General features: G+C 41.1%; 1 protein-coding gene across 1 annotated transcript; it reads left to right on the top strand.

Moving 5' to 3' along the window:
• The first annotated feature begins 922 nt into the window (after positions 1–922).
• Positions 923–15,672, top strand: LOC130038867 (zinc finger protein 883-like). The gene is given in 5 exon segments (XM_056130674.1): positions 923–1,002; positions 8,450–8,576; positions 10,556–10,645; positions 13,346–15,071; positions 15,073–15,672. Coding segments are annotated over 5 exon segments (2,001 nt in total). The 5' UTR covers positions 923–987; the 3' UTR covers positions 15,116–15,672.
• Positions 15,673–20,148: the final 4,476 nt, after the last annotated feature.

The following is a 20,148-nucleotide window of genomic DNA, read 5'->3' as shown; positions in this document are numbered from 1 at the left end:
ATACGAATATATTTTGGAATTTACATGTTAGGCCTAAACAGGTAAATTTTTCCTTTACACTTAATAAAAATACTGACCCTCACATGTATTATGTTGGTTTCTGCTGACTGTTGGCTGAGTCAGGCAATTTTAAAAATTTTTGTGGTGGTTTTTGTTTTGGCAAACAAAACACACAAACAAACACACCTGGTAGTTCTCAGGTCTTACTCCTGGCTCCATGCTTTGGGATCACTCCTGGTGGGGCCACATCTGGTCGGCAGGGTGCTGGGGATTAAAACCAGGTCAGCAATGTGTAAGTGGGTTGGACGGATAGGACAACCAGTAAAGCACTTGTCTTGTTACTGTGTTTGGCATAGTGAATACATCACGGGTAGCTTGCCAGGCTTTGCCGTGCAGGCGAGATACTCTCGGTAGCTTGCCGGGCTCTCTGAGAGGGGTGGAGGAATCGAACCCGGCTCGGCCAGACTGGCTGCGCATTAACTAATTTTTTTTATCAATTTATGGGATCTTGATCAAGTAGTAGATCGCTTGCCAAGCATGAACAGTCACTGGATTTTCTCCTTGGCACTGCTTACCCCTCATACAGTGTGCCTATTACCAGATGTAAGCCCTCAAGGCCCCAGGCACATTGGGTCTAAGTACCAAGCCTCATTGAGAGCCCTGACTGTTCCACCTTATCCCCTGAGACTTCTGATTATCACTGAGTCTGGTCCACATGACTCAATTATCCATTATTTGTTAACTCCAGCAGTTGGTAGTGTGGGTTTTTTTTTATTAATTTAATATATTTTATATGTGAATTGTGCCAGTTGAATTGGGTCCTTCATCAGAGTCTTTCCTTCTCAAGATATAAAATGCTGCTGTCCATAGAATTCTTCCTTTCTTCCTTTTCCATCCTAGAGATGAAACTCTACGACTGGCCAGTTTTATCCTGACTTCTCCTCACCTCTACTTCCAGAATCCACTGAAATTTCTAAAGCACCACCAATGAAAACATCTCTGGTGAGTGGCTTCATTTTTCCTCCCCCCTCTCATTTATTTCACACTCTCTGGAGGTTTTGAGGGTTCCTAGATTCAAACGAAAAGGTCAAAATGAGTTTCTACTTCCTGGGAATATAAATGAATAATAATCAGAAGATAGGCTCTTAGAGTCAGGGTCTGATTTAGGGATATACGTGATTAACAGATAGGGGTAGAGGAGCACAAAGGAGAGGTTAAAGATAAACACAGAGGAGTGGTAGTGCCTGATAGAATTGGGTTGCCTCGGGAGCATTTTAGTGGGAGTAACTCAATAAACCTAAGCTCCCTTGGGGAAAAAGGGGTCACACCTGGAGATACTCAGGGCTTACTCCTGATTCTTATGTTCAGGAATCAGACCCTAGTGGGGCTCATGGTATCAGGGATCGAACTAGGGTTGGCTACATGCAGGGCAATTCTCTGTACTCTATCTTTAGGGCTTAAAACCAGGCACCAAAGGGTCCTTGAAGCCCTGCTGAATGAGTGACCCTCCCACGCCCAATCTGGCATCGCAAGCTGTGCATGTCTCTTCAACAGAGTCAGTTATAGCCCTCAACACAGAAATAAGAGTCATTCTCATATGAAGTAAAACTTCACAGTTATATTGGGGGCACAAACCCCAGCTGTGCTTAGCACTCAGAATTACTCCTGGCTATAGGGACAAAATGGGATTCTGGGGATCAAACTGGGTCAGTGACCTTCCAAGATCTTTCTAACTTGTGTCCATATTTTGTCTCTATTTCCCCAATTTCATTATTGATTACCAGCATTTAAGTCTGTGTTCTGTGTAGCATTGTAGCACTGTCCTCCCGTTATTCATCGATTTGCTCGAGCAGGCCCAGTAACGTTTCCATTGTGAGACTTGTTGTTACTGTGTTTGGCATATCGAATATGTCACGGGTAGCTTGCCAGGCTTTGCTGTGTGGGTGAGATACTCTCGGTAGCTTGCCGGACTCTCCGAGAGGGGCGGAGGAATTGAACCCGGGTTGGCTGAGCCAGCTGTGTGCAAGGCAAATGCCCTACCTGCTGTGCTATCACTGTAGCACTGTTTTTTTTTCTTTTTTCATTTTGTTTTGTTTTGGGGCCACAGCTGACGATGCTGAGAGTTTACTCCTGGCTCTGCACTCCAGAATTACTCCTGGCAGTACTATGTAGCTGTTAGAAAAGATGAAGTCATGAAATTTACATACAAGTGGTACTACATGGAAAGTATAATGTTAAGTGAAATGAGTCAGAAAGAGAGGGATAGACATAGAAAGATTGCATTCATCTGGGGAACATAAAGTAACAAAATAAGAGACTAACACCCAAGAGTGGCCGAGATTAGTACCAGGAGTTTTGCTCCATGGCTTGGAGGCAAGACACACATTCTAGGGGGAAAGGGAGTTCAGATAGAGGAGGGAGCACCAAATAAAGGGTGTTGGGAGGATCCTCCTAGGATGGGAGAAGCATGCTGAAAATAGACTATAGACCGAACATGATTGCCACTCAATGCCTCTTTTGCAAACCACAACACCCAAAAGGAGAGAGAGAACAAAAGGGAATGCCCTGCCACAGTGGCAGGGTGGGATGGGAGGATGGGGGGGTGGGAGGGATACTGGAACCCGTGGTGGTGGAAAATGGGCACTGGTGGAGGGATGGGTGTTTGATCATTGTATAATTGAAACCCAAGCACAAAAATTTGTATGTCTACAACTGTACCTCATGGTGTTTCACAAATAAAATTTTAAAAAATTACTCCTAGCATTGCTTGGGGTACCATGTGGAATACTGAGACATGAACCTGGATCAGCTGAGTGCAAGACAAATGCCCTTCCTGCTGTACTGTCTCTCCAGTCCTGTAGTCATTGTCCTGTTACTTCATCTTTCCCTTTAGTTTATTCTTTTTGCTGTCCAGTAATTCTTTTCTCACCCTCCTATTAGGGGATGGTTTTTGTGCCACAGATATGTGCTCAGGGTTTCCTCCTGTCTTTGTGCTCAAGGATCACACCTGGCAGGTTTGGAGGAACCATAATGGTGGCCAGGGATTAAACCCAGTTTGACTATGTGCAGGACCTACCTAGGACCTACCTGTTGCTCTGGCTCCCTCTAAGATCTTTCTAACTAACTCTTATTCTTTCTGTGTTTTCCCAATTTGTTTATATTTCTGGCATCTAAGCAGCTAGTTATACAGATAGCACCTAATAGTAAGTGAATAGTAAATTCTAATAGTAAATCTCACTTCTGCTGTCTGAGTGAAAGTCATACTGAATTTTTTTGTTCTTCTCTTTTCTGATTAGGTGTATTTATGTATTGTTTTTTCACTTCCTCTTTCCCTCTGGTTTATTCTCTTGACTCACCATTGTCCTTTTCCCATTCTCCTATTGAGTGTTGGTTTTTAGAATAAAAATCCAATCCAGTAACCAGCTCTTTACAGGACCCTGATTATTTGAACCCCTTTCTTAGGAAGTGGCAGTCTAGGGAAGACAAACAGTATTTCAAGTAACAGTATAATGTGAGGCTACAGACTTACATACTGTGGAATTTATTAAGGGCCTGGTCCTATGATGGCCAGAGAGATGGCTCAGTGAAATGAGTCATATGCTTTCCATGTGTGATGCAGTGAATGTGATCCTAGTCACAGCACCCTGAATATTGTCAGGTGTGTCTGTTTTCCCCTGAACACCCTAAAGTGGCACCACAGCACCTCTGAGTTCCTGGAACTGAGCTACCAGACACGTATTGCCAATGTGAGTATTATTGGAAATGTTCTCTGGGCCCCTCAGGGACTGTTTGGAAGGCACAAAATACCTCTTGCTAAACAAAATATTTTATTGAGGGGCTGGAGTGGGTATGGTATTTACCTTGCAGATGGCAACTCACGTTTGATCTCTGGCATCCCAGATGGTCACCCCAGCACCGCAAGGAATGATTCCTGAGTGCAGAGCCAGGACTAATTCTGAGCTTTGCAGTTTCACCCGAAAAGCTGAAAAACATTTTTTATTGGTGACATTAGGTTCTATGTATTTGTGTACACACACAAAAGCATAAATATATTTAAACATGTTTCTAGTCAGTTCCTTAAACATAGTATGCTGTCTTCCTTTCTCCTCACAGAATGGGAATGCTGTTCAGGAGTGACAGCTATCTGAATTTCTCTCAGGAACTTCCTTGATGCTGTCACATGCTAACTTTGGTCATTGCTGATCTTTATAAAAATAGGTAGTTCATGCCATATGACCCAGCAGTTCCACTTCTTGTTACAGAATCATTCAAAAAGACATATGCTACCATTGTTCATTGTAGCACTTAGTACAGTAGTTAAGATATGGAATCAACTTGGGTGTCCAGTGATAGATAAGGACATCATGAAGATTGGTACATACACACATACTGTGCATCTGTAAGAAATGATGAAATCATTTAGTTTGCTGAAACATGGGGCATGGGTGGAACTGGAGAATGTCATGTAAATTGAAGTAGGCAGAAGAAGACAGACAACCCTGGATTGTCTCACCTGTATGTGGTATATAGAATAAGTGGATGAGGAAATGCAATATTTTAAGAGGGGAAAGGGGACTCCCAGGTTACCCTTGGCCTAAGAGTATAAATCGGGGAGTGGGGTGAGGGTGAGATAAACAGGAAGCAGGTATTAGGGGGATCTACAAATATCAGGATATACAAATACAAAGTAATGGTATAGCTAAATATCCAAACCACAGAGTCAACTACAGTGAAAGCAGGACAGCCAAACTTCAACAGCTCAACATAAAAACTGTACCTGCTCACAGAGTTGGGGATGGGCTATCTCTCCCGATTTTCCTGTTCTTCTGGGAGCTTGGCAGTCGTACCAGTGAACTGACTGTGGCACCAAATAAGCTTATTAACTGGCCATGATCCAGAGACTCATAAATAAATCTTGAAAGACATCAACAAGCTGCAGAGATGCTTCTGCAAAGTCACCACCCAGTTAAATATTTAATTCCAGCTGTTTCACCCCATTTAAAAATTTGAATTCCTGGAGTGTGTGGCCACAAATGTGGCCATATGACATCTCAAATTCCACACCACCGATATACCAGGAGTAGCACAATGCATTGGGCAGGATGGAAAGTAGAAGGCAACCAGTTTTAATTAAGAAAATCTTAACACCAAGGTATAACCTGTAGTGACATGTTAGTAATCTCTTATACAAGGGCTTAATGGCTTCACAGTGAGATACAACAGTCTTCATACACCTTCTAAGGAAACCCTTCTTTTTCTTCTTTTGTTAATTGTATTGAATCACCGTGAGATAGTTACAAGCTTTCATGTTTGGGTTACAATCACACAATGATCAAACACACATCCCTCCACCAGTGCACATTCCCTACCACCAATATTCCCGGTATAACCCTCCCGGTATAACCCCCCCCCCCCCACATCCATGACAGACATTATTCCACATAATCTCTCTCTACGTTGGGGGATTACAGTTTGCAATACAGACACTGAGAGGTTATCATGTTTGGTCCTTTATCTACTTTCTGCACACATCTCCCATCCCGACCGATTCCTCCAGCCATCTTTTTCTTAGTGATCCCTTTTCTATTCCAGCTGCCTTCTCCCCTTTGCTCATGAGGCAGGCTTCCAGCTGTGGAGCAATCTCTTTGTCCCGTGTATCTACTATCCTAAGGTGTCAGCCTCATGTTATGTTGTTTTATACTCCACAAATGAGTGCAGTTAAGGAAACCCTTTTTGATCATTTTTAGAAAATTGGTTATAAGACGCAATATAAAATAAATTATTTAGGACCTGCTGTTGGAGCAGGCTTGAGTGATTGGTAAAATTGGAAACAGTGGTGGTAGGGTGGTGCATGGTGGTGAGATTGGTATTGGAATGCTGATGAACAACTTTAAAAATTTAAAATATAAAACACTTAAATTTTTTTTTAAATTTAAAACATTTTTTTAAATGTTCCTTCCAGGCTGTTAAGCTAGATGGGAGAGAACCTGGTAATCATGGTGGAGGGAAGATGCTGGTGCTGGAACATAGTATGTCTAACACCCAACTATGAATAACTTCGTAGTACTGTAGCACTGTCCTCCCATTGTTCATCAATTTGCTCAAGCAGGCCCAGTAACATCTCCATCGTGAGACTTGTTACTGTGTTTGGCATATTGAATATGTCATGGGTAGGTTGCCAGGCTTTGCTGTGCGGGTAAGGTACTCTCGGTAGCTTGCTGGGCTCTCTGAGAGGGGTGGAGGAATTGAACTTGGGTTGGCCATGTGGGCTGTGTGCAAGGCAAACGCCCTACCCACTATGCTATTGCTCCAGCCCAACTTCGTAGTAATTAAATTTTTTTTAATATTTAAAATTAAAATAGAATTTATTTTAATTTAATATTTAATATAAAATTTTAATGTGATTCAGTTAGAAAATAAAACTAAAGAAATTAAAAGGAATGTAACCTATGGAAAAAGTAATATTTAATTTTAAATGAAAATTTATTTTTTATTTAAAATTAACAATAGAGGAAGGACAAACAATTTAGAGGGAAGTGGGAGTCCAGTGACTGTGGTGTGAAGGAAAATTGGCACTGTGATGATGGGCTTAAAGTAGAAATTTACATTTGCAAAAGTATGAAACTGAGCCCCTAAAATATACCCAGTCTTCGAACCCAGTATTACCTCAATTTTAAAGATAGTCTAAACAAAGTGAGATGTGTGAAAAAGATTGACATCAAATATTTAATACTGTAATTTAAATACTTTATTATTTAATAAAATTAAATATTTTTATTAAAGTGCTGAGGCTCTAATAAAATTTTTTTCTTAAAATTAAAAAAAATACAAATAGTTCACTGACCAGATGGATAAAACAGTGAATAGGATGCTTGCTTTTGCAAACAATTGACCTGAGTTCAGTCCCCAGCACCACATTGGACTCCCAGTCTCTGCCAGGAGTGATCCTTGAGTGCATGAGTAAGCCCTGAGCACAGACAGTTGCCACCCAAAACAAAAAAAACACAAAAAGCACTGTTCACATGAAAGAACTAAACATCCTATGTCCTTGGTCTCATGGGATGTGATTGGGCAGAGTAGTATCTCTTTGTTTTTTTCACTCCATTGAATGGAAATCTTCTAGGTCTTCTAAATCAGACACCCAGGAACATGGGTTCCCCAAAAGATTAAGGGTCCTTTGTGAAGTAGAATTCTATTCATTCTTTCATTTGTGACAGTAGATAAAATTTTTGAATTATAAGGATTCTGTTGTTCTAACTTCATTTTTTGTTTCATTTTTAAATTTTAATTAAAACACTGTGATTTACAAAGCTGTTTATTATACTTTTGTTTCAAGCATTTAGTGTTGCAGCACCATCAGTGTGACCTTCTTTCCATCAGTATCCCAATTTCCCTCCCAACCACACCCTGACCCCTTAGACACAGAACAGGTTTACTTTATATTGCTTATGCTAACAAAACTTTAAGAAATGGCAAATAGAATGATCAGAAAAGAAATTAGTAAGAGCCAAATTTGTGATTATGATTTTGGCCTATGTAAATAAGAAAACTAAAAACATTTAATACAATATTATAAAATTCCTTTTATCATTTACATATATACATTTTTAATTCTGGAATCTAAAGTATACTCCATTAAATTTTATTTTATACTTGCATCTTGTTATGGCAATAGTCATATCTTACCTGTCATTAATGAAAAGTTTAAAGCAGTTCTGTGTTAATGTTAATATATTTTGAAGTTTATATGGAATAGGTAAGGCCTACATAGGTTAATTTTCCTCCTACCCTTTTTTTAAATTTATTTTTTTATTAGTGAGACATCATGAGGTACAGTTGCAGACTTACAAATGTTTGTGCTTGGGTTTCAGTTATACAGTGATCAAATACCCATCCCTCCACCAGTGCCCATTTCCCACCACCACGGATCCCAGTATCCCTCCCACCCCCCATCCCACCCTGCCTCTGTGGCAGGGCATTCCCTTTTGTTCTCTCTCTCTTATTGGGTGTTGTGGTTTGCAAAAGAGGCAATGGGTGACAATCATGTTTGGTCTCCCCTACCCTTTTTATAAACACCAATTTACAAAGTTCATGATGATTTTTTTGCAGGCATTCAATATTCTAACACCAATCCCACCACCATTACAACTTCGTTTCATCATTGTCTCCAATTTTCCCAACCACCCCTTAAACCTGCTCCCATAGCAGGCACTCAATAATTTATTTTATATTGCTTGTTATCTATAATTCGCTGATAATGCTGTCCTAACTTTAGGAAGAACTAGGTTAATGGAGACTAGAATAGTTAAACTGTGACCTATAATTTTTCTACAATACAGAATACAAGTGTAGTGCATCATATATAAAACTCCAAAAGGAAACTTCCAGACTTCCTCTTCCTTTGATCCTGACAAAGTGCCACCAACTGCAGAGAAATGTGTCCTTACAGGAGATGGTGGTGTTTGAGGATGTGGCTGTGGACTTCACCTGGGAAGAGTGGCAGCACCTGGATGACGAGCAGAGGACCCTGTACCGGGATGTGATGCTGGAGACCTACAGTCACCTGGAGTCACTGGGTGAGTGAAACTCCCCAGTTACTGCCTACTGCAGTTTCTCTTTATAAATAAATATACAACTTCTTTGGAAATGAAGCTTTAAGGTTTTTGCACAGAAATAATGTGACCAACACTCTCAAAGAAAGGTTCAAGGTGGCCCTTCGTTGTGTTTTCAGTCCTTATGTATTTATTTTTATTACATTAAAAAAAATGGGCTGGAGCAATAGCACAGTGGGTAAGGCATTTGCCTTGAACACAGCCAATCTGGGTTCGATTCCTCAGTCCCTCTCAGAGAGCCTGGCAAGCTACCAATAGTATCCCGCCCACACAGCAGAACCTGGCAAGCTTCCTGTGGCATATTCGATATGCCAAAAACAGTAACAATCTCACAATGGAGACGTTACTGGTGCCTGCTCGGAGCAAATCAATGAACAGTGGGAGGACAGTACTACAGTGCTACATTAAAATAAATTGAGGTAGTAAAGTGTTCAATTTATAGCATGGAGGTCCAAATTTACTGCATTCTGCCACCACTAAAGTGCCCATGAAGTTCCCTCCACCTTAGGTCACCTCTGGTCTGATCTTCATCCCCTGAACTGTGCCTCCATTGTTTTTTTTTAAAATTTTTTAAATAAGTTGTATAATCCAAGGTAAACAGTTTTTCATTGTTAAATACTGCCTGTTCCCTTGTCTGATCTCTCTGTATCCCACAGAGTGAGATCATATACATTTTGTTGTTCCCTGGTTAATTTTGCTGAGTATCGTACAGTCCAGCCCCATCTATGTTGCAGCAAATTGCATGATTTTATCTTATCTTAGGACTGCATAATATTCCATGTATTAATATACCATAACTTTTTGTTTGTGTTTTGGGGCCATACATGACTGTGCCCAGGGGCTTATTCCTTGCTTTGTGCTCAGAGATCATTCTTGGTAGGCTCAGGGAAATATATAAAATGCTGGGGATCGACCCCAGGTCAGCCACATGCAAGGCAAATACCCTACCAGCTATACTATCACTCCTGCCCCCATTCCTCAAAATTTTTATCCATTCATCTGTTACTGGACTTTTGGATTATTCCTATATCTCAGCTGTTGTACTAAGTGCTGCAGTGAACAGGGGTGTGCATTAACTGTTCAAATTAATGTTTTGTATTTTGAGGGTAGAGACCAATAAGTGGAATCACTGGGTTGGATGGGATCTGATTGGTTTTGAGAAAATGCCAGACAATTTTCCAGAGGAGACAGAACCAGATGGCATTCCCACCAGCAGTGGACAATCATTTTGTTTTTCACTGCATCCTTTCTAACCCTTGTTTCTGCTGTCTTTCATTTATGTCATTCTAACTGGTATGAACTGATATCTCGTTGTTTTGATTTCCATTTCCCATAAGTTACAGTGAACACCTTTCTATATACCTATTACTGACTTATCATTGACCAACTCAAAAATGGTGCTGGTCCTCCCATTGTTCATCGATTTGCTCGAGCGGGCCCAGTAACGTCTCCATCGTGAGACTTCTTGTTACTGTGTTTTTGCATATTGAATATATCACAGGGAGCTTGCCAGGCTTTGCAATGCGGACGAGGTACTCTCAGTAGCTTGCCGGACTCTCCAAGAGGGGAGGAGGAATCGAACTCTGGTTGGCCATGTTGGCTGCATGCAAGGCAAATGCCCTACCGCTGTGCTATCACTCCAGCCCATGGTGCTGGTATCATTCTTCAAATACTGTGACCAGAGGCCGGGATGATAGTATAGTGGTAGGGCGTTTGCCTTGCGTGCAGCTGACCCGGGTTTAATCCCCAGCATCCCATATGGTTCCCAGAGCACCACCAAGAATAATCCTGGCGTGTAGAGCCAGGAGTACCCCTGAGCATCGCTGGGTGTGACCCACAAATAAGCCAAACAAACAAACCCAAAAACCCCACAATAAACATACAATAGCTACTGTGACTGTTAGGTAGTTTGAAAACATTATTTCATTATTTTTCATCATCAGGGCATACAGCCATCAAGCCACAAGTGATCATGAAGTTGGAGCAAAGTGCAGAGCCGTGGATGGGGGATCCCCCAGAGCAGAGCCTCCCAGGTCAGTCCACACTGGGTAAACAGACTGGACATGGGGAAAGCAGCAGAAATTTGTTTTACTGATAAAGTTGTTAACTAATTTTCCCTCTAGTTCAAACCCTATAGCAGTTTCTTTTCATGCATTATTCAGTCTCCAATTATGGCTCTTGGTCACATCTCACTTTCTTAATGGGTGTATATTTTCAAATTGTAATGCAATCCAGTGTCTTTGAAAGTTTTTTTTATGATCTTACTGTCTCTGTGTTCTCAGTCATTGTAATTTGCTTTATCTTCATGGACAGTTCTTTTGGTGCTTATTCTTTTTTTTTTTTTTAATTTTTTTACAGTTGTAGATTTACAATTTTTTTGTGCTTGGGTTTCAATTATACAATGATCAGATACCCATCCCTCCACCAGTGCCCGTTTTTCACCACCATGGATAATATCCCTCCCACCCCCATCCCCCCATCCCCCCCTGCCTCTGTGGCAGGACAATCCCCTGTGTTCTCTCTCTCCGTTTGGGTGTTGTGGTCTGCAAAAGAGGCATTGAGTGGCAAACATGTTCAGTCCATAGTCTACTTTCGACATGCATCTCCCCTCCTGGGAGGATCCTCCAAACATCCTTTATTTGGTGCTCCCCTCTCCGTCCGAACTGCCCTTTCCTCTAGGATACCCGGCTGGCCTCTAAGTTATGGAGTAATCCTCCTGGTGCTGATCTCAGCTATTCTTGGGTATTAATCTCATACTTTGTTGCTTTATATCCCCCAGATGAATGCAATCTTTCTATGTCTATCCCTCTCTTTCTGACTCATTTCGCTTAGCATGATACTTTCCATATTGTACCACTTGTATGTAAATTTCATGACTTCATCTTTTCTAACAGCTACATAGTACTCCATTGTGTAGATGTTTGGTGCTTATTCTTTTTAAAATTCATTTCCAACATTAAGGAATACTTTTTTTTGATAATGTGACTTTGGATTGTGTGTGTGTGTATGTGTGTGTGTGTGTGTGTGTGTGTGTGTGGCTTTGGATTTAACTGTTAAAAAAATCCCTTCGTAGAACTTATATCTTGTAAGAAGTCTATTTTGAAGTGTTGAAGACAGGAGCTATGATATAGATTAAGACACTTGCTTTGCATGCAACTTACCCAGTGTGATCCATGGTACTCAGTGTGGTGCTCTGAGCAGGGCCAGGAGTGGTTCCTAAGCATAGAGCCAGTAGTAAGCCCTGAGCAGGAGGGCCTCTCCACATCCCTTGGGGGGAAAAAAAAGCATTGAAGACCACCTCCATTGTAGGCATGAAATACTTAGCTTGTTGTTTGTTTTGGATCCTTACCTGGCTTTGCTCAGGACTTATAGCTGGCTTTATGTTCAGGGATCATTCCTTTGCAGTGCTTGGGGAACCCTATGTGGTGTCTGGGATTGAATCAGGTTTGCCACATGCAAAGTAAGTGCCTTATTTGCTGTGATATCTCTCCAGCTTGTGAAGTAAAATATTTTCAATAATGTCGCTTAGGTATGGCAGAAAATGATGAATCAGATTTTTTAAAATGTTTAGTTGTTCTGAGAAATTCTTGGAGTTGTAATTTATTAGGGATTTGTACAAATATTACTTTGCCTAACTGAATAAAATGATTCTGTTTCCCTTCAGTAAGCCAAAGATGCCCTAGGACAAAGTTTAAAAAGAAGAAAATCTTCCTATATAGATACATATGCAATATCTATATCCCTGTATATTAGTAGCCCTTTAATGAATAGTAGATAGGAATCCCCTGCATCCATTCTCTAGTGACCCAGGAAAGTCTACCATTTTTGAAGGTGTATTGTAGAACGGTGAGATGATGATGTTGTCTAGATATCATCAGACAAAAGTACACAACAAACAAAACAAACAAACACTGTCCTCCCATTGTTCATCAAGTTGCTCGAGCAGACCCAGTAACATCTCCATTGGAGACTTTATTGTTACTGTGTTTGGCATATCGAATACATCACGGGTAGCTTGCCAGAGTATCTGCCATGTGGGCGAGATACTCTCGGTAGCTTGCCGGGCTCTCTGAGAGGGGCGGAGGAATCGAACTCGTGTTGGCCATGTTGGCTGCGTGCAAGGCAAACGCCCTACCACTGTGCTATTGCTCCAGCCCTACACAACAAACACAGGGAATCAAATGGTAAGTTAAAAATCTTTCTGCTGAAATTCAGAGATTATATGAATATTATGACCAAATATTTTCTCATGATTGAAAACAAAATCCAAATAAGTACAATTTTACACTAGCCTCTTACTATTTTAATTCATACGTGGCAAAAAAAGTTTTAATATTACACCTTTTGGGCCAGAGTGATTGTATAGCAGGTGTGGTGTTTGCCTTGCACCTGACTGACCCAGGTTTGATCCCTATGGTCCCATATGGTCCCCCAAGCATGTGAGGAGTGATCCCTAATCACGAGCTAGGAGTGATTACCTGAGAACCTCTGAGTGTGCACCCCCCAGAAGCCCCCCCAAAAAAAAACTAAATCAGGGACTAAGAGTTAGTACATGGAAAAGATATATGCCTTGCATGCAGCTGATCCCAGTTCAAGGTGGGGGGAAGAAAAATAAATGAAAATACACTTCAGAAAATATTTTGTCCCTTTGTTGAAATTTTTTTATGTATGTACTGTGAACCACAAGATATGTGTAGATGTTTCCTAATGTTTGTGTATCTGTCTCATTTTAGATATTCAGCCTAAGCATGATTTGCTTGAGCATATTCAGAGAAATCAGTGTAGACAACTTTGGCAAGATAAAATCACCAAAAGAAAAGAAGCAACAAATGAGAGAAATGATTTTAACATCACGTTAAATTTTAGATCTATCCACTTTTCAGAAGTGATGTTAAATAGTGGAAACTGTTCTGTCATGATGCCTGCAAAATATGATGTGTGCCAGAGGAGATTTCTGGCTACAGACCCTCATGAGATCCACCCTCTAAAGAAAGTTGAGGACCACGAGACATTCTTTAAAATAGCTAATTTCACTAAGTATCCAGAAATGCACAGTGGTGAAAAACCTCATGAATGTTATAGAGGAAGTCAGCTTTCAGTCCTCAATATATGTCAGAGAACACATATTCTAGAAAAAATACCTGAATTTAATGAATGTGAAAAAACATCCCAATCACAGAAACTCATTGAACACCAAGGAATTCATATAGAAGAGAAACCATATGAAAGTAAAGAATTTAGGGAAATATTCTCAAGGATTATCTCTCAACATGAGAGTATTCATACAGGAGTTAAATCCTATGAATGTAAGAAATGTGGGAAAATATTCTCAAGGAAGTCCCATTTCACTCAACATGAGAGAATTCACACAGGAGAGAAACCGTATGAATGTAAAGAATGTGGGAAAATATTCTCAAGGAAGTCCCACCTCACTCAGCATGAGAGTATTCATACAGGAGTGAAACCCTATGAATGTAAAGAATGTAGGAAAATATTCTCGAGAAAGTCACACCTCACTCAACATGAGAGAGTTCACATAGGAGAGAAACTGTATGAATGTAATGATTGTAGGGAAATATTCTCAAGGAAGTCACACCTCACTCAGCACAAAAGAATTCATATAAGAGAGAAGACCTATGAATGTAATGAATGTAGGAAATCTTTTTCAAGGAAATCAGACCTTACTAAACATGAGAAAAACCACACAGAAGAGAAACCCTATAAATGTAAAGAATGTAGAAAAACTTTCTCACGAAAGTCAAGCCTCACTGAACATGAAAAAATTCACACAGGTGAAAAACTATATGAATGTAAAGAATGCAGGAAAATATTTCCATGGAAGTCAAGCCTCACTCAACATGAAAGAATTCATACAGGAGAGAAACTATATGAATGTAAAGAATGTAGGAAGACATTTTTATGGAAGTCAAGCCTCACGCAACATGAGAGAATCCACACAGGAGAGAAGCCCTATGAATGTAAAGAATGCAGAAAAACATTCTCAAAGAAGTCACTCCTCACTCAACATGAGAGAATTCACACAGGAGAGAAGCCCTATGAATGTAAAGAATGTGGGAAAACTTTCTACAGAAGAAATGGTCTCATTCTACATCATAGTTTTCACACAGTAGAGAAACCTTATGAGTGTAAAGAATGTAGGAAAACTTTCGCATGTAAGTCAAGACTCACTGATCATAAGAGAATGCACACAAGAGAGAGACCTTTTGAATGTAAAGAATGCAGGAAAAGTTTCTTGTGGAAATCATGCCTGACTCAACATGAGAGAATTCACACAGGAGAGAAACCATTTGAATGTAAAGAATGTCGGAAAACCTTCTCACAGAAGTCCAATCTCACTGAACATGAGAGAATTCACACGGGTGAGAGACCTTATGAGTGTAAAGTCTGTAGAAAAACATTCTCCTGGAAATCAGGCCTTGGTCATCATGAGAGAATTCACAGAAGAGAAATCCTATGAATGTAAAATATGCAGAAAACTTTGAAGGAAGTCAGGCTTCACTACACATGAGAATTCACACATGGGAGAAATCTTATGGATGTAAAGAATGTAGGAAAACTTGGCCTTAAACAGAGCCTCAAGATACACAATAGCTCACACTGGAGTGTAAATCAAGATTGCAGAAGCTGACCATGTTTTCACCAAAATGAAACTTTCTTTTGGGCAAACCACTATTCTTTATCATTCCTCCTCTTTTCTACATGCCTGACCCTGTAGCTTAGCTGTGACCAGGGTAAATAGGAAATACAAGAATGAACATTACTTTCATGAATGCTCATCAAAAACAAAAAGTGCTATGAATTACTTCCTGATTTTTTTTAATGTATTGTGGTTCTAGGGTTTAGCTGAGCCCCAGATTGACCTTGAAGACCACAGGATGAAGACAACAGCATGCAACAAAACAGGTTTGATTATTTGGGGACAGCAGTTTTTTGTAATTCAACTTCAGTATTCTAGTATAATCGGGTATAAATAAATATGTATTGAGCCAATCCATGAGTGATTTATCTAAAACACTATCAGATCGTTGTCATCACAACATTTCTTAAGTTTGGCACAAGCAATATTTGTATAGAAAATTCATGTAGAAAAAAATTAAAAATACATGTAGAATAACTGTTGGGTAGAGAGATAACATACATACTGAAAATAAAGTGCAGTTCAAACATACTTCATTTATAAAAGTTTCCAACAAAATTGACAACATTGGGGTTGGAGGGATGGCATACAGGGCTGGAGTGCATACTTCTTTTTCATTTTAACTTCGGAGTGCATACTTCTTGTGGAAGACTAGAATCATTGTTTAGTCCCCAACACTGCCAGTAGCAGCCCCTGAGTACGTTAACTTGACCAAGAAGAAAAAGTACTTTGAACTTACTAGATTTGTATGGGAGCTTAGACGTTAAACATAAATTTCTTGTAATTGGGAAGGATTATATTGAAAGTTTATACGACTGTTTTGTTTTTGTGCCATACCGAGTGATGCTCAGAGTCTATGCCTAACTCTATACCCGAGTTATTTCTGGGAGGCCTCAGGGGAACATATGGGGTGCCATGGATCAAACCTGGGTCAGCCGCATGCAAGACAAGCACACTCCTTGCCATACTGTAACTTCAGTCCCTCAATGTATTTTAAATTAATTTTTAAAAATTCAGGCACCGTGATTTACAACTTATAGTTGAGTTTCAGGTACACAATTTTTCAACATTCATCAAACTATTATGCTATAGTTCTGGCTGCTCTGTAAGGAACATCTTTAAAACTCAGGTAATCACAAACCACTCCCTCTCGATGGTATTGAGGGGATCATGAGGAGTTAAGGATCCAATCCAGGGAAGCACTTTACTGCAGAGTTATTTCTCAAGCTTCCTTGGTGCATTCCTGAACTTTCCCTGGCATCATCTCTCTTTCCCAAGGAAACACATATTTTAATATCAATTTCTGAGGTAAATATCATGTAGAAGTTCCAAGTGGACAGATGAGGTCAGTGAATGCCCACATAGAATTCTGCCCCAGCATACACTGGTTCTGGATTTACCACAACACTGAAGAGACCAAACAAAACTCGATGTGCTCAAAATATCTCAAAAATATTTCCAAAATTGTTCTACCAAAGATAAGCATGAGGTTTAGAGAAATAATGCAGGCGTAAGATGCTTGCCTTGCATGAAGATTACCCTGGTTTGAATCCCTAGCACCACATATGGTTCCCCAGTCACCACCAGGTAAGCCCTAAGCACTGCTGGGTGTGGTCCAAAAAAAAAGTAGAATCAGAAATATATGTATACTTTATAAATAAAATTCAAATGTAAACCAGAGCTTTGGAATTGTGTGCAGAAGTAGTTTTTAAAAAATGTATTAAGACACACACGAATCTTGGACCCAAGCAACTCGCTGCAGAAATGGCTCTGGACTTTACAATAAGCTACTTTTGTAGGCCACTCCACACGGGAGCAAGTGCCATCCCTCCGCCTGCCCTCTAGGAATCCTGGCGGCCGCCATCTTCTAGAACTCAGAGAAAGCTCCAGGTTGTTGTGGTGGCGGCAGCAAAATCCAGGCCTCAGGGGACATGGAAGGGGTCAGCCTTTCTCCTTACCCCCATCCTGATGGGACTCTGAGATGGCACCCACATATGGCCACCATCTGTAGGATGACATTGCTTTGTCCTTTTTCCCTTGCCACAAGGAGCTTAGGTTTATCGGGTCACACCCATCACCGAGTCACACCCATTATTTTATAGAAGTCACACTTCTCTATACTCTCTTCCCCAACCAGTTAATCAGCTTATTCCCTAATCGTTTTCTCCTAATTTGTAAGGTCAGATCTTTCTAGGACACTGAACTTGTATTGAAAGTTAATATTGTCTTTCTCCTCTTCTTATGTCTTTTGAATAGTTTACTTGAGGCAATGTCCTTTTGTATAGACACAAGAAGATAATATTATGCTTTTGTAACTTGGGATTTAATTGGTTTCGAATATTATTTATTCCCAGGCATCTGTTTTCTCAACTTAAGCCTCAGTTGCCCTCACTTCCTAGCGCCCCCCAAAAGCAGGGTCCCGACGAGGGACTGGATGGAACCAGGGTAAGCAGTAAGCTATGTGCTACCCTGGCATCGAGATGGGCCTGGCCAAAGTGCCACAATTCTTAACTATAAGTTAAGAGCTTGATCATGGACAAATGCTGTCACGATCCAAAAGTAACGATGAGAATAGGACCCTGCTAGGGATAGGAAAGACTAATCTGGTCTGAGCACTGTAGTCTGAGATCGGGATGACCCCAGGAGAGCAATTCTGTAAGCTTAATGCATCTCTTACTGTGTCCATACAAAATGATTAATATTATGAATGTTTGTTGGACAAGGAGAGGAAAAACACACCCTTGGGATTCCACCCTTGGGTGGGTCCTCCTGCTGAAAGAGAATCTGTCCTAGAAGCAGCATCCATCGAGGAAAAGAACTTTACCCCTATTGATTGTGACCACACCTATGTGTAAGCCCAGCCCCTCATGGTTTTGAGATTTAACTAGACTGTAAGAGTGGGCTGGGGGATCAGATACAGAGCCAGAGACAGGAGATCAGGGGCTTCCAGATCGGGGGCTGGGAGAAGAGAGAGACAGGAGTGAAAGGGGATAAGAATGGAATAAATGGCACCTGATCAATCAACCGGCTTGGCCCTCGTTTCCTCTGCTGTCTGCCCCATGGCTCGAGTTGCCCAGGCTGGGCCAGCAGCCCCTGGATCCCCCAAATCCAGGTGGCGAGGGGGAGAGTCATTGGGCCTCTCCCCAGCCGCCCCTTGAGGTTTTATACACCGTCTACTTAAGCTCCCACACGGCCATGATCCAGAGACACACACACTAATCTCGGAATCGAGCAACTTGCTGTAGAGATCTCTCCAGACCCTAATTATTAAAATTTTAGAACTCCTAGAATTCTAGGAATTCTACAAGAGCGGCCATCCAACATATTTTATCCATAACAAGCAATACAAAACACATTGTCTAACATTGACTTTTTGGTAGGTTTGAGTGGTGGTTTGACTGGTGTCAAAATAACGAATGTAACCAAAGTAAAGAGAGAGTATTGAGCAAATTGTTTGCCACATTGGCCACATAAGCAGGGGAAGATGTGGAATGGGGGGAGGGTGTGGATACTGGGGATTTTGATGGTGGAAAAAGTGTACTGGTGAAGGGATGGGTGTTTGATGATTGTATAATCGAAGTTCAAACATGAAAACTTTGTTACTGTACCTCAGGGTGAATCAATAAAAGGGGGGGAAGTATTAAGAATAAGAAGAGATTAGTTATTAATGACTAATAACCATATAACTATTAAATATTTAATAACTAGTTGTTAAAAAACTAAACTAATTGCCACATTTTCCAAGGTGTCATATTTTTTTTTTGAGCCATGCCCAGCAATGCTCATGATTTACTCCTGACTCTGAGCTCAGAGATCACTCCTGGCACAGCTCAGGGGCTGTATGAAGGGTGGGCAATCAAACTCCTGTTGACCATGCAAGGAAAGCACCTTACCCGCTGCACTATTGCTCCAGCCCTGGACATCATAACTTTAATTTTGTTTTGAAACCCCCCCCCAACACAGACACAAACGGGAGATGTGTGTCAGGGGAACTGATACCATCCCGAGTTAATTGGTGAATTTCTCTGGTACCACTGGAGGCCTGTCACCTCACCCTCCCAGAAACCCAATAGATATAAATCTCTTGCATGATAAAAAAAAATTGAGCCCTTCTATTTTGTTTCATTATTAAAGAGAGATTAACACAGAATCTGATTCTTTTCTCAAATGAGTATAGAAAAGCCTTGTTTTTAGAAAAAGTCGTAGAAATAGAGATTTCTATCTCCGCTGAAGGGCCTGGGAGAGTTGGTGGTGTGGTTCCTGGGTTTGGAATGGTCCCCATCCTGTCCCCTGTCACACCCTCTTTCCCCAACATCTTCCTGTGCCTGTCTCAGTTTTTGTTTGGGGACCATACCTGACGATGCTCAGGGCTTGCTCCTGGCTCTGCACTCAGGAATTATTTTTGGAGGCCTCAGAGGACCATTTGGGATACCGGGAATTGAATCCGGATGGGTTGCATGCAGGGTAAGCTCCCTCCCTGCTGACCTTTCCATGTAAGGCATTATTCTCCATCACCCTTGAAGGAGACATGATTCTGCCGATGGCGCCACCTGGCGGCTGCTTTTGTTGGGAATTTGTTTTGAGGGCTGTGTTCAGGGGTTACTCCTGACTCTGTTCAGGGATCACTCCTGGAGGTGCTGGAGATCAAACACGAGTCGGCTGTGTGCAGGGCAAGCTCCCTCCCAACTCGACTACCACTTAAGCCCCAGGCTGCCGTTTCTATATGGTTCCTTGTTGGAGCTCCTGGAACAGTGGTGTTGGTGGCATTCCAGGTCAGTGTCATAGTTAACACTGGGCCTGCTTTCGAGGGGGCGTCTCCTCAGGATCTGATGGTGGGAAGTTGCATCTGCAGACTTGTGAGGGTTGGCTGTCTCTGAG

This window comes from Sorex fumeus, unplaced genomic scaffold (assembly GCF_029834395.1).
Source record: "Sorex fumeus unplaced genomic scaffold, SorFum_2.1 ptg000081l, whole genome shotgun sequence".
Classification (NCBI taxonomy): Eukaryota; Metazoa; Chordata; class Mammalia; order Eulipotyphla; family Soricidae; genus Sorex; species Sorex fumeus.
Note: the sequence above shows the minus strand (reverse complement) of the source record. Positions and strands in the feature narration are given on the sequence as shown.